At 33.1% G+C, this 14,439-nt stretch overlaps 1 protein-coding gene across 1 annotated transcript; it reads left to right on the top strand.

Moving 5' to 3' along the window:
- The first annotated feature begins 8,516 nt into the window (after positions 1 to 8,516).
- Positions 8,517 to 13,200, top strand: LOC132636804 (auxin-responsive protein IAA27-like). Its single transcript, XM_060353829.1, has 5 exons — positions 8,517 to 9,090; positions 10,510 to 10,718; positions 11,566 to 11,707; positions 12,589 to 12,650; positions 12,823 to 13,200. Exons 1-5 carry the CDS (start codon positions 8,690 to 8,692, stop codon positions 12,855 to 12,857), a joined length of 849 nt encoding a protein of 282 aa, XP_060209812.1. The 5' UTR covers positions 8,517 to 8,689; the 3' UTR covers positions 12,858 to 13,200.
- Positions 13,201 to 14,439: the final 1,239 nt, after the last annotated feature.

Below are 14,439 nucleotides of genomic sequence, written 5' to 3' on the forward strand. Positions count from 1 at the left end.
TTACAACATATTTTCTCACATAGCTAACTATATGTTGTAATCTCGAGATGAATATTGATGTCCTCAACTAGAGCTTTCGCCATGATAAAGTAATCAAAGTGACAAAAAGGAATATACACCAAGAAAATCGTCTATGAAGAAAACTAATTTTTTTATTTAATTGTCACATTTATGTACTAACATTAATTTTTGTTCATTTAAATGAATGTTAGATCTATTTTAACGTCAACTATTATTTTACATAATTCGATATTTTAACGTTAACTATTATTTTACATAATTCGATCTTTTGACATGCAATCTATTATTGATTGACGTGAAAGATACGTGCAACGCACGTACGTTAAAACTAGTTAGATATATAAATCTCAGAAGTGACGAAGCCACACATATATATAGGCCAAGAATTATTTTATATACATGTATATTAAATATTGAACATCTCTAACAAAAATTTTCTCGTCGCCAAGTTAAAGCTCACTTTTTTGGTCATGGAAGTCACTGACACATGCATTGTCAATGTTAAGGCATTACCACAAAAATGTACTAGTCTTTTGGTTATTAAATTTTTATCAATCTGCAAAATTTTCTTGTCCCTCTACTTCAATCCTTTTGCTTTAACCCCCTCACCCCACAAACACGCCTCTAACCATTATTGGATTTTCTGGTACAAAGAGGTGAATCACATCAAATTATTGAGCCTTTGTGATTGTCCTCTTCTCATTCTTTGCCATTCTCTCATTTTCCTTTTACCGTATTAATAATTATAGTAGTAAATTGGTCATGTCACTCAAATCACAAATTTAAGGATACTCCTGATATAAACAAGAGTCTTTTTTTCTTTCATGAATTTCATGCCTAGCCAAAGATCGTCATATAAAATGAAATAGAAAAAGTATTTCCTTAGTGTTAAAATTATTTATGCATAGTTATCACCAATGGCAAAGCTATTCTTGTCCTATAGGTGTTAATTGACATACCTTCGTTGAAATATTATACTATGCAGATAAGTATTTTTTTTTTTTATGTATATTTACTTTATGTTGAATCTCTTTGATGTGTTGGTGTATTTATTTCTTTATATTTTAATTTTCCTTAGTAAAACTCTTGTTTCGCCACTTATTATCACTGAAGGGTCTCATGACAAGAAACAAGTGGAAGCTAATAAGTACAATAATTCATGCAGGTTTTGCTTTATGTTGGAACCCATTATTAATTTTTGGTTGCGAGACTGATACAGACTCATCAGAGACATGAGGTCCTTTTCCACGCAAGGGCTTTAGAAAAAAACTCATGTTACACAGTACTCTAAGGAGGTACTGATAAGTATTCATTGGATTTATCATGTGACATTCTTGGCCAGGGGAGACACACCGTATTTGGCTTCTTGTTCTGAGGGATTGAGACATTTAATTTCCCAATCACACGTGATACTTAGAATCAAATACTTACTAGATTTTAGTAAATAGTACTGTAAAGATGAAAATAACCGTTATTTTTGGTTGTGATACAGATAAACTAGGGTAGTGACCTGCACTTATCAGGTCCACCACTAAGCGTATCATGTGACATTCATGACGCAGTGCGAGTTGGAAAAGAGGACTGACAGGCTGTTAGATTAGCAAGCTTTTGAAAAAGGAGTGCACATAACACCCTAAGCAAATATATCCCATTTCGAAATGGGAGAAGAAAGTGAAGACCATTATAAGTAGGCTCAATGATGGCATAGCTCGAAGGCAGGGGCGGTTTTAGAGGGTGTTTAAAATTCGCTCCAGTGTCCAAGGTTCGGACAAACAGGATACCTGCTAAACTTTTTCAAATCAATGGAGAAAAAAATATAATCCTCATTTTCAAAAGCATTTTAACATTATATAATTTACTATGGGTACCATAAAACAAACTTTAGAATTCACAAATATGACTCGAAGTGTCAAAACGTATATTGTGCCAATCTTGGACCAAACTCACACCCTAAAAGCTAGTTATTAACGGGAGAGAGCCCAAGCTAGTTATTTAAACCTATATAAGCATACTTATGCTACCGATGTGCGACATAACAAACCACCATGCTCCGTATCCGTTGTACTCGACGACTGGCTCTGATACCATTTGTAACAACCTTAAACCTAACTTACACCCTAAAAGCTAGCTATTAAGGTGAGAGAGCCCAAAGCTATTTAAACCCATATAAGCACACTTATCCCACCGATGTGGGACATAACATATATAAGATAGAAAAAAGCTGATTTAATGATTGTTATTGTCCATTTTCAGTATATTGTCCTCTCTCTTCCTTCTTTCAGCTTCAAAATTTTCTTAATGATTTAACGAATTTTAACTTAATATATAAGACTATAACCTTAAATAGTGGTGGATCTACATCATAACCTACATATTTACAAGAATTCGGTAGCTTTTACAAATATTTGATTGTATACCCCGTTATTATCAATTTTTGAGATGATTATAGCAACACATAAACTTTAAATTTTGAATCCGCTTCTAATAACTCAAATGTGACACATACATATTTTGAAAATAGTATCATGGCGGCTATGTCCAAATTCAATTAATCTAGCTGCTCAATTGCAAATAACTTTTGTAGATCATATATATCATGTCGGGATGATTGGACATGATCATGAGAGCTTTTAGGCAATACACGTTGCACTTTCAATTGCTTTTAAGATTCCAATAGTGACAACTGACATCCACTAGCAATTAATCTTCTTGCTATATTTCCCGATTGTTATGATACTCTAGTTTCTTAGGACAACTACTACAAATTCGCAGTTGAGATTAGACATATGAATGTTTTAGATGAAAATCAGATCCTTGAATAAGTCTTGATTATATAATTAGTAAAGGCAAATGTAGAATTTTAAACTTGACATACTTAATATTTTAACTTCCTATCATTAAACCCATTGTACTTCGACATAATGAGGTTCAGAATTTTAACTGAAAATTTAGTTACTTCAATATTTACGTATGTATTTATATTTATGTTCTGTGCATTTGCTGAAAGTTGTGACACTAGTAGTAGCAGTAGAAGTTCAGTCTCTTCCCATAATATAATTCATGTTTCCTAATCAACAAGCCCATCACAAGAAACTAGTGGGTATAAAGAGATTTAAAAAAAAAAAATCAAACTTATGTCCTCAAGCAATTTTTTTAAATTACCTTTGTTACTACAAGGGGAATCAAAACTTAATCTATATACGGAAAAATATATTTTCCCTGTTTAATTTGCGTAGTATAATTTTTCAAAGAAGAGATTCAATTAAAACCCCTTCCTTTCATTACATGCAGCTATCTTCCTGATATATCAGGAAAGCACTAGACAAGAGATGAATAATTGGCATTTTTAAACTAGGAAATTTTTTGTAATTTTAGGCATAATACATACGCAACCTCTAAACTTGGCGATACACGTCTAATTGAGGCATTGAGCATGCTACCTATTAGACACTCCAATCTTAGTCATTGTGCACCTGTTAACAATTTGTAGACTTAGGTGTCACCTGGTAGCTGATTAGAGTTACGTAGGTATTCATAATGCATGAATTAGTTATGAAGGAATCTATATATTATTTTATGTAAAGATTAATTATCCAGCATTTAGTTATTCGTGTGGAGTATTAGTTATTCATCTTTTATCCCACATAAAATACTATATAGATTCTCGTATAACTTATACATGTATTAGTGATGCGGATTTCTAAATTGTAAATCAAACGCTGTGTTAATTTTATACACGAACAAATTACCTCCTAACGAGCTACCAAACGTGGTATTAGTTATGCAGAATCCAATACCTGCATAACTCACCAAACGACCCTTATTGTTTAATGTACTTCTGAGGATTTCATTATTTATGACATATGATGAACACGACTAGTTCATTTGAAATCACTCCCATCATTTTATTAGGTCAGTCTCCGATGGCCGTGATCTCTCACCGTCTGCATATTCATACTCATGTGTCAGAGGTACGTAGAGTTACGATTTAAAATTTATGGATATTGAATATGTAATCGAATTTATAACTCATTTTAGATATTAGATAGATTTAAACAAGAGCTACTCGATTCATCCGACTTATACCTAACACTGTAGCTTCGCTCCTGCTAGATGTAGCTGTGCTGATATTGACACGGCAACATGATATTTCTTGGTAGGACCTAAAAGTTAGGATTTCTCAGGTTTTAATCAAATCTCAAATGGGGTCAGTTTCATGTCATTTCCAGATTCATCTTGTCCCCTATTTCTAACTACTTAAAGTCTTCCCCTATGACTATGACATCCATTTATTACATACTTCACGCTCAGTGACTGGTAGTTGTAATAGCACTTTCCTTGCTGCATATTTCACTTCACACTATACTCCTAAAAATTTCTAACCGTTTTTATTATTCTCTCCGTTTCAGTTTCATTTTATGTGTCGTCATTTGATTTATTAGAGAGTTTAAAAAAAGTAAATAAGACTTTTGAATCTTGTAATTTTATACGTAAATAATGTGTGCCAAAATATCCTCTGACTCTTGTAGCTTAAACATGTCATGTGAGATATTGTAACTAAAAAGTTACTGAATATAGAAAGTAATATTCTTTCTGCAATAGATTAAAAGGGAAAAAAATACACATAGATTGAAACAAAGGGATAAATCAACTCTCTATTTCCATTTTTTTTAATTGAAACTCCTCGTGGCATATAACTAATTTTTTGTTCCATTTTCTCTATGTTATCAAGATATTTAGCATTTTAGTTATGCAGAGTATGGTTTTTAATTTGCTATTCCATGGCTATAAGCAGACTACTTTCCCTACTCTTGAGTCTTGATTAAGCTTTTCCTTATATGGAGGGGGAAAAGAGTCCATTTTCTTTGCTTTAATTTTCTTGTTTTATTTCTTCTTCTGAATAATTTCTTGAGATTGCTTTAGTAAAGATTCCTTCAATTTGTATCCCATTTTCTACTTCATGATTGTGCGCAAAACTTTGCAAGTAAAACGATTGATGTGTGTGTGTTAAGAAATTGTTGTAATAATTAAGCTAAGTCTTGACAAAAGAGAGTTGGGATTAAGTTTTAGCTACATACGCTAGTACTTTACTTCAGTTTCAATGTTTGCTTAAAAAAAAAATAATTAGTTTTTGTAAAGATTTATATGTCAGTAAAAAATAGAGAAATTATGATGCGAAAAGGACTACTAATATTTTATAATATTAAACAAAGACGAGCTTAATTTGAGTGACATGGACTGTGTCATATAACATACCACCACATATATAATTATTATTGTTGTTGTCACGTTTGGGCAAATGGGACAAAAGGATTGTACACAAGTACAGTATAAAGTATAAACTATAACAACAACAATAGCAATTACACTTTACTTCCAAGCTATTTAGAGTCGCTGCTGTCTCATTCTGATAAGGTTTGATTGGGATTTTCCCCTAACATTCTTGTAACACAAAATTATTGAATGGATTCAGGCCAAACATTTTGAGGAATGTCATCGAAATATCATGAATTGTCAATTTTTAAGGTTTGGACGCATCGCTAACACAAGTTTGTGTACCAATGTGACAAATAAACACATGCGCACGTACACACACAATAATTAAGAGCATAATGCCTCGAGCCAAGGGCGAAGCTAGGGACTGCAAGGATATGCTTGAATCCTTTTTGCCTGAAATTTACACTGTCTATACAAGATTAAAATTATTTTTTATATAAATGCAGTAGCTGTGGAATCTATGAGTTCTTTTTTGTATTTTTCTTTATATTGAATCTGATTAGTGATAATCTTAATTCTGCCACCAACTGAGCTACTCGTGAATGAGCATTTTTTAGGAAAATCGTATATAACATGACAAGTTACATTTTTTTTTAATCATATTGAGTTTCCTCAATGTATTATATTATTGATGTGATGAGTCTTAACATAAGGATTCATGTGAAATTTGTCATATACATAAAAGAATATTTGTAATTATCATATTATCACCAAACCTGCTTTTTACTCCAAAGGATTAAGAGAATTAATTGATAATTGCCAAATACTAGTGAGGGGTGCGAGTGAGACACTTGGAATTCAGATTTCAAATTCGATTTCTAGGGATAAAGAATTTTTTGATAAGAAATTTTTTACTCTCTTAGTGGACCTACCCAACATGAATTCACTGAATTTTAAATATTGGATGATAAGAAAAAAAAATCGCCAAATAAATAACAACTTAAAACTCCCCCTCCTCAACTAATGTCACTATTTCATGTTCGAAATGTCATAGGAGTAGCGTTTTTTTGATTGAAATTTTTACCCACAAGTATATACTGTAGGTTATTCACTCTTCAAGGACAAAAATCCACTAACTAATGACATTTTTAATTAAATAAATGCAATCTTGAGTTCCTAAAAACTTGTATGAACCTATGAATTAATTAACAGACATAACGCCGTCTTGTCCCCTAAAACCAGACCCTATATTTTGGTATATGCTTTTGCTCTCTAATAAATTAGGCCAATTAAGCTTGTCATAGAGATATTTAGAGAGAAAATAGTGTGTGAAAGTCCATAGATAACAAGACTTTTTAATATTTCAAACATGTGCGACCATGCAGATTGGAGGAACATTAATTCTTCTGGTTTTGGGAACACATAAACATGATCCATTATTCAAGAAATTAAAAAACCAAGAAATATAATATTATTCATCATGGTGCATAGATTATGGAAAACGCCACGAGCAAATACTGATATATGTTAAGATTTGGAGCTCTTGACAAATTTATATTTAGTTTTATAATATTTATCTTAGATTTTTATTTTTAGACATAAAAAATCTAAAAATAACATACGAAAAATCTTTATAGCATTATTTTCTTCTATTCAAACTGTAAAAATTTATTTTCAACAATTCTGGAAATATACCAACAACTATGATTTTGTTATGAAGTTAAAAATGTTAATTCACGTTACCAATTTTGGGAACATACCAAAAACGGCACTTTTAGCCATAATAATGGTGGTCCTTCCAAAATATTATTGATTCAGACCATTATCCTTTTTCCACACTTGCTTTTTGTTTTTTTTAATTTACCACAAGATAATGATGTGGTTAAAAGGGGGCAAAAGAAAGCAAGAAAGTTAAAGCACTTTTTAACTGAAAGGATTAGCTGTGTTAAATTTGCTCCCAAATGACAAAGATGGTCCCTTATGTTTGAGGATAGTTTCAAAATAGTTCTTTACATATGCACTTATCAGTTCCAGTCAAATTTGTCAAAAATTACTAGTAGTATTTTTAATATTTGTATAATGTATAACAATGTTAGATTTGACGAAAACAGTGATTTTTTTAAAAATATGCAATAAAAACTGCACTAGACACTAAATAAAAAATAATAAAAATTACATCTCGAAAGGCTGCACCAAACTTTAAAAATAAATAAAAAATAGCAAAAACTACAAAAAATGTACACGTAAATGTGAGTTTCAGTTAATTTTTCCTCATAGTTTCCATCGAATCTAACTAATAGAGTTGTTAAATATTTGACGGAGACTAAAAGTGTCAACTTTTGACAAACTTAAGTGCCCAAAACTATTCAATACATAATTAAATGACTCCTTTGAACTTCCCTCTAACATAAGGGACCATATTTGTCATTTTCTCCCCTTCTTATGTATGTATGTACTATGAGCCTGGATGGGCTTATGCCTATAAGCTGTTTACAGCTTATAAGCTAAAAAAAATAAGTTAGGGTAGTTTAACTTATTTTTTTTTGGCTTATAAGCTGTTTTCAGCTTATAAGCTGCTTTAGATAAGTTAAGTCAAATGAATCCAATTATTTTTTTAAGCTTATTTTAAGCACAAAATGACTTTAAGCTGGCCAGCCAAACACTCAAAAAAGTTAAAAATAGCTTATAAGCAACTTATAAGCCAATCCAAACGGGCTCTATGTAATTCCATTATTATTCCTCTTCAGTTCTATCTCTTTCGGCTACAGCAGAGTGTGTGTCTCTGTGTATTTCTTTTATAGGTGAGAAATCAGAAATAGCATAATTATACTCCATTCGTTTCAATTTTATACTAATCTTTTCGGAGCGTAAGGGTCAAGCTTTATAAATTTAATCGTAAATTTTGATATGTATTTTTAAAGTTTGTAAGAATGAAATTTATATATTTAGAAACTACATAAAGGGATCGTTTGGTGCATAGTATAAGCTGGGATATCCAACACTAATTTTTTGTACCATATTTGATATATACCTTCTATTTAATAGAATATAAAATGAAGCACAATCTTAAGAATGTGATATCCTACCTTATCGCACTAACTTTGGGATTATTAGATGGGATAAATTAATCCCGAAATAATTCAGTCCGCATACCAAATGGTCTCTTAAAAAGTACTATAAATCGTGATAATTAAAAATTAAAAATGTAAAAAATGTGATAAAAAAACTATCTCGGAGACTGCTAAATAGTAATATGTTAACGTAAATTGAACGGAGAGAGCAGTATTAAATTAAAGAAGCTACAGAAAAAAGGCCAAACAACCCTTTTTTTCTTGATTTCTTCTCTACACTCAATAACTCAAAGCACACTCTCATTATTTTTAGCATACTTCCTTCCACTAGCTTTGCACTTCACTATTACTCTAACAGCTAACATTTCTTGAATTTATTGATGTCTATACCCATAGAGGAGCATAATTACATAGGCATATCAAAAGAAAACTCTGAAAAGAGCTGTGTTTCTTCAATGGAAAGTAAAGATTTGAACTTTAAGGCTACTGAACTAAGACTAGGTTTGCCTGGTTCTGAGTCACCACAAAACAAGAAAGAAAACTCACTTGGAGTTTTGAAAAATTTCCCTTATGGTGCTAAGAGGGGTTTCTCTGATACTATAAATGGAAATTCTGGTACATGGGGTTTTGGATCTGAGGCTAAAAATAGTGTCAAAGTTGGAACCAAGATTCTTGATTCTGTGAAAGAGGCAACTCCAAAATCACCAAGAAAAGTGCAAGAGAAAATGCCTCTAGTTTCTAGTACTAATAATAATGGCCATGGTGTTGCTCCAACTGCAAAGTAATTTTTTTTTTTTTTTACCTCTCCTTATAAGTTATAACTAGAAGCATAGCATGAAGCAAGCATGTTTTATTTTGTTATATGTGCTCAACCTTCTTCCTTATGTGTGTATGTATAACTATGTGTTAGCTCCATTTGTTTTGTATCTTGATATTTTATTGTCTTATTTCTCGTGCAATCCTGCATTGACTGTGTTTCTTTTGAGCTGAGGGTCTATCGGGAACAGGCTCTTTACCCCATAAAGGTAGGTAAAGCCCGCGTACATCCTACGCTCCTCACACTTCACTTGTGGGATTACACTGGGTATGTTGTTGTTTGAACCTTCAAACCTCACAATTTTTTGCTTGGAGAACCCTATTATTTATTCTGTATTATGAGGATTCGTCATAAATTGACTAGTTTTATGCAGGCTGAGTGGCTGTTAGTCTACCACAACCCTCTAGGACTGTCTATGTTTTTATTTGTTTTTGGTATAATATTGGTCTTAGATGAGCTTACACTGGGTATGTTATTGTTGTTGCTGTATTGGTCTTATATGAGCTTATAATGGTGCGATATGGTTAGTGAAGATTCATATACTCGATCAGATAGCTTAGCATGAAGCAAGTATGTTTTAGTATTTTTTTCTGTCTCTCTTCCTTAGGTTACATGAAGAAATTGTTTTTCAGTTGATTCACTGCCCTTTGAGCATTGTGTCCAGAATATTAATTTTGTTTTATGCGTCCTCAACCTTCAACCATCAGAATTTTGTTCTTGGAGAATCCTATTATTTGTTTTGTATTGTGAGGATTCATCATAAATTGACAAGTTTTATGTTAGATGTCAGTCTAAAGCAACCTTCTAGTAATTTTGTTTTGGTATAATAGTGGTCTTAGATGAACTTAAAATGGAGCGACATGGTTAGTGAGGATTCATAAAGTCAACCCCCAACTTCTGTGTTGAGGCATAGCTGTTGGTGTTGTAAATCCTATGATTTATAGTAGCCATGGCTTTAATTGAATCGCTGATACTTTTATTGACAACGGTGTTGTCCCGGTCAGTGTATGTGCATCTTGACTATTCTACGGGGTAACTACCATCTTGCCTAAGCACGGGTACCATGTAACTCTGGCCACCAAGGCTTAGGTAGATGGAAAAAAATTTCACTTAGCATTCTGTATCTTTGATGTTATATCTTGGTTTCCCATGGTTTTCACGGCTGCTAGGCCACACCGTTGGCTAATTAAATTTCTGATAAATTGGTTGTACTGTTATCTCTTTTCTCTCTGTTTGCTATACTTGTAATTTTCCCGTCCTTACCAACCAGGCTTAATCTTCCTCTTCTTTTGCATCTAGCTGTTCAGTTTTGATCTGTAAAATTCTAGAAGCAAGATCATTAGAACCACAAATGAATTGAAGCCTCTTTTATTATCTGGTCAGGGCACAAGTAGTAGGATGGCCACCAATTCGATCTTCCCGGAAGAATATGGTTAGTAATCCTCCAAAGACCGAGGAAGTTGCAGGTTGTCATTATGTCAAAGTAAGCATGGATGGTGCGCCTTACTTGAGGAAGGTTGATCTTACTATCTACAACAGCTATAAGGATCTATCTTCAGCCCTGGAGAAAATGTTCAGTTGCTTCAAAGCCGGTAATATAATGCTTTATGAAAGCACCACATGCTAATTCTTTGTTTTTTGGTTTCGTTTTAAGTTTTACCATTGACGGAATCTCCATGAACGCTAAGTGAGATTGTTATTTGGGTTTTTTTTCATTTTTGGCCTGCCGGCCGAAATAAATTACGGGCGCTAGACAAAATCTTCAAAACATATACACTGATTTTGTATATTATATGTATAATATATGTATACTTATGTATAAAATATGTAATTATATGTATATTTACACTTAATATACAAAACATATACATTTGCCGGCTATTATCTTTTTGGACGGTCCAAAAGGTAATTATCCCTTTCCTTTTCGACTCTGAAATGTCGAATGAATTTGATGGTATCTGATCAGAAGCTTTGACTGGTCACAATTTCTGTTCTGTGCTTCCATATAATTCTTTGTACTGAATTTACCATCTGCTAGAGGAGTAATTGTTATATGCTGTCACTGAACTGACCTTGAAAAGCTCAAAATCGGTACCTTCTGTTGTGCCAAGTTGAAAATATAATCTTTTTAGTTCTCTGAAATTTCAATATTTCTTTATCTTGATTAAGGATTTACGCCCTTAAAAGAAGCTAACCATGCTGCTCGGTTTGGGATGTGTTGGTCTTTAATTGCTTGGCAATCTTTAAAAAGCTTATCTTTGATAGGCTAAAGAACGACAAGGTGTTTAAATAAGGTTGAAGCAAATATTTGAGTAAAATTGTTGTCATTTATATGCTGTTTTAACCAAGTTCACTAGCTAAATCTTACTAACGTGCTTTTCTTTTTTCATCTGCTTTAAGAGCCTGTTAACTTTTGAGATTTATCTGTAATTTATTTAGGTCAATGTGAAACTCAAGGCATCTCGATCAGTGATGGACTAAACGAAAACAAATTGGTGGATCTTTTACATGGATCTGAATACGTTCTTACCTATGAAGACAAGGATGGTGATTGGATGCTTGTCGGTGATGTCCCATGGGAGTAAGTCTGACATCTTATCTTGACTTCAAAAAATTTCCTGAAAACTTTCTTGGAGCTCATTACCAGGTTCGGTCATTAGAGCTCTAATGCATTAATCTGATTTTGGACCTGTCTTGATGATAGAGGATAGGTGTAAAAGCCCGCGCACTCTACAATTTACACTTTGCCTCTCAAACTTAATGAATTTATCATCTACGTTAACCTATTTTTGCTGTCCGTATAGATCCCACGGGAGGCTTTCTACTTCTACCAGGCCATGTGCTAGACCAGAACCATTCTCGTCGAGTCTTAAAATATTTGCCCTAGATAGTTTAATTGCTCATTTCCGTCAACCTGCCAGATATCTACTTAAACGGATAGGTTGTGACTTAGTAGTGAACAATAATATCTAGGACGGGCATTGCTAATATGCTATTTGAAATCATGCGAGATTTATGATGTTGTTTTTGAATTATAAGATCTTTAGCATTCTGTATACCCTTTTTTATAGCCATGGTGTTCGGGCCAGCTTGCTCGCACCTCGACTAATTCCATGGATAGTTGATATTTGGCATTTTCAAATACTTTTTCTTACAACCGTGGTGTCCATGCCAGTTATGTTGCGCACTCTTCAAAAATGCGAACGGGTGCATGTCAGATTCTCTAAAAATAATCAATTTTGGAGGACCTGACATGGGTGCGACAACATTTTTGGAAAGTTCGAGCAACATAGCGGGTCAGCTTGTGCGCACCTCGACTAATTCGACGGGGTACCTGATCTTTAGCATTCTGAATACTTCTGCTTATATTTTCTCCTCTCCCATAATCTAGATACTTGAGCAACCAAGGTGCCATTGAACTATTAACCTATGTTTACTATGTAATTTTTGATCTTTTGTCAGGATGTTTACGGAGTCCTGCAAGAAGTTGAGGATCATGAAAAGTTCAGATGCAAATGGTCTAGGTAATTACATGTTGCTGACATTTCCGTTTGTGATTTGCATACTTATCAAATACATATGAGAAATGCATGTGATTCGACTAATTCCAAAAGTAAATGTCCCAAACTAAACAACGGAGAATGAATCTTGTATTATCCGACATATGACACGTAGTATATGTCCTATTTCCTGCAGCTCCGAGAGCCACGGAGAAGTGGAAAAATCGTTAGAATCTGCAGTACTCTCGATGAAATGTATCAATCAAATCTCTATAAGCAATGAGAAATGGAAATTCAGGTGTTTTCTCTGATATATGCTAAGGTAGAAGGCCAAATTTAGATTTGAAGATTGGCACCAGGATTTCGAGTCTCTCTTTATTTTACAAGTCTTTAGTGTAACTATTTGCGTTACATATGTATTCATAATATGCAAGAGTATTCTAGTTTCTAGCCTTTGTAGGAATGTTATGCTATTTTTCTCTGTATTCCTACTGCTTGAGTCTCCAAGGCTTAAATGACAGATATGTAAATAGTCTCACTTTGGTTTGTTTATAGAAGTCTATCTCTATCTCTATCTACATGTGCATCTGTCCTTAATCAATGGAATTAGTAAACTGAAAAAAATTAAGGAACTTAGCCTTCTATATGAGGTTAAATTGTAAATATTTGTCTAAACTTTCAATGGATATAAATAAATCCTTTCAGTCATTTGTTTAGAGAAGTAATTGTTGAGGAAGCTAAAAAGTTATCCAATTCTACATAAACTTGTGAAAAATTTAACAAGGTAGGTAGAACAAAAATAGTATCAAGTCTTGCCAAGTCTAGCATGAACAATTGAACGACACAGGCAAGATTTGCTAGACTGGCATGAGTCGTAAACAATTCAAATTTAAACCAGATAGGTAGAATTAAAATTTTACTAAAGTTACGGCCTGCCGGCGTAATTTGTGAATAAGGCAAGAATTGAAATTTTACTAAAGTTACGGCCTGCCGGCATAATTTGTGAATAAGGCAAGATTTGTAATTTGTGAATGAGGCAAGATTTGTCAATTCGGCAAAGACTTTCAAGAAGTTTAACATGATAGATATAATCAAGATTTTACCAAAATTATGACCTGCTCGACATAACTTATATAAGTCTAACTTTTATTCTTTTGAATATGCCGAGATTATTTTTGCACAAACTCCTTAAGCGATGACAAAATTAAAACAACGATCTTAAATTATCTTATTTGTACAACTTGTAATTTCATTAGTGTAAGGAATGAACCAAAGAATAAAGGTTAATTAAAACCGGATCATTCCTTCAAAGGCACTGGTATTTAATTTTTGCCCTTCACCTAATACCCTGAGGTTTTAGATTCGAATCTCGGCTCAGTAAAAAAAAAATAATAAAAAAATTATTCGCAAGACAGAGGTTTGTAACAAAATTAAGCCTATTCTGGCAGAGATTTGCCTTAAGGCAAACTTTTACCCAAAATTAGGCCTTAAGGCAAACCTCTGCCTTAAGGTTTAACTTTTCGGGCAAAGTTAGGCCTATTCAGGCAGAAGTTTGCCTAAGCCTGGATAAGCCTAACTTTGCTACAAACTTCTGCCTTGTGATTTTGTTTTTTAATATTTGACTGTGCGAGTTCGAACCCGGAACCCATGGGTTTTATGCGAAAGATAAAAATTAAAAATTTCAAATTTGAGGGACGAAAATTAAAGACCACTGCCTTTGAAGGGTATTCCGCACAAAAACAAATGATTAAAACCTTTGCTGCTTGTTAAAAAAAACCCCATTCAACACAAAAGAATCAACAATAGTTCCCTT

This window comes from Lycium barbarum, chromosome 4, assembly GCF_019175385.1.
Source record: "Lycium barbarum isolate Lr01 chromosome 4, ASM1917538v2, whole genome shotgun sequence".
NCBI classification, from domain to species: domain Eukaryota; kingdom Viridiplantae; phylum Streptophyta; class Magnoliopsida; order Solanales; family Solanaceae; genus Lycium; species Lycium barbarum.

What these genes read in the sequence shown, in the direction of transcription:
- LOC132636804 (XM_060353829.1), top strand. Translation starts at nt 8,690, where the DNA reads ATGTCTATACCCATAGAGGAGCATAATTACATAGGCATATCAAAAGAA. An exon ending in GGTGTTGCTCCAACTGCAAA is followed by an intron (nt 9,091 to 10,509) that starts GTAATTTTTTTT and finishes TTATCTGGTCAG; the next exon opens with GGCACAAGTAGTAGGATGGC. An exon ending in GTCGGTGATGTCCCATGGGA is followed by an intron (nt 11,708 to 12,588) that starts GTAAGTCTGACA and finishes ATCTTTTGTCAG; the next exon opens with GATGTTTACGGAGTCCTGCA.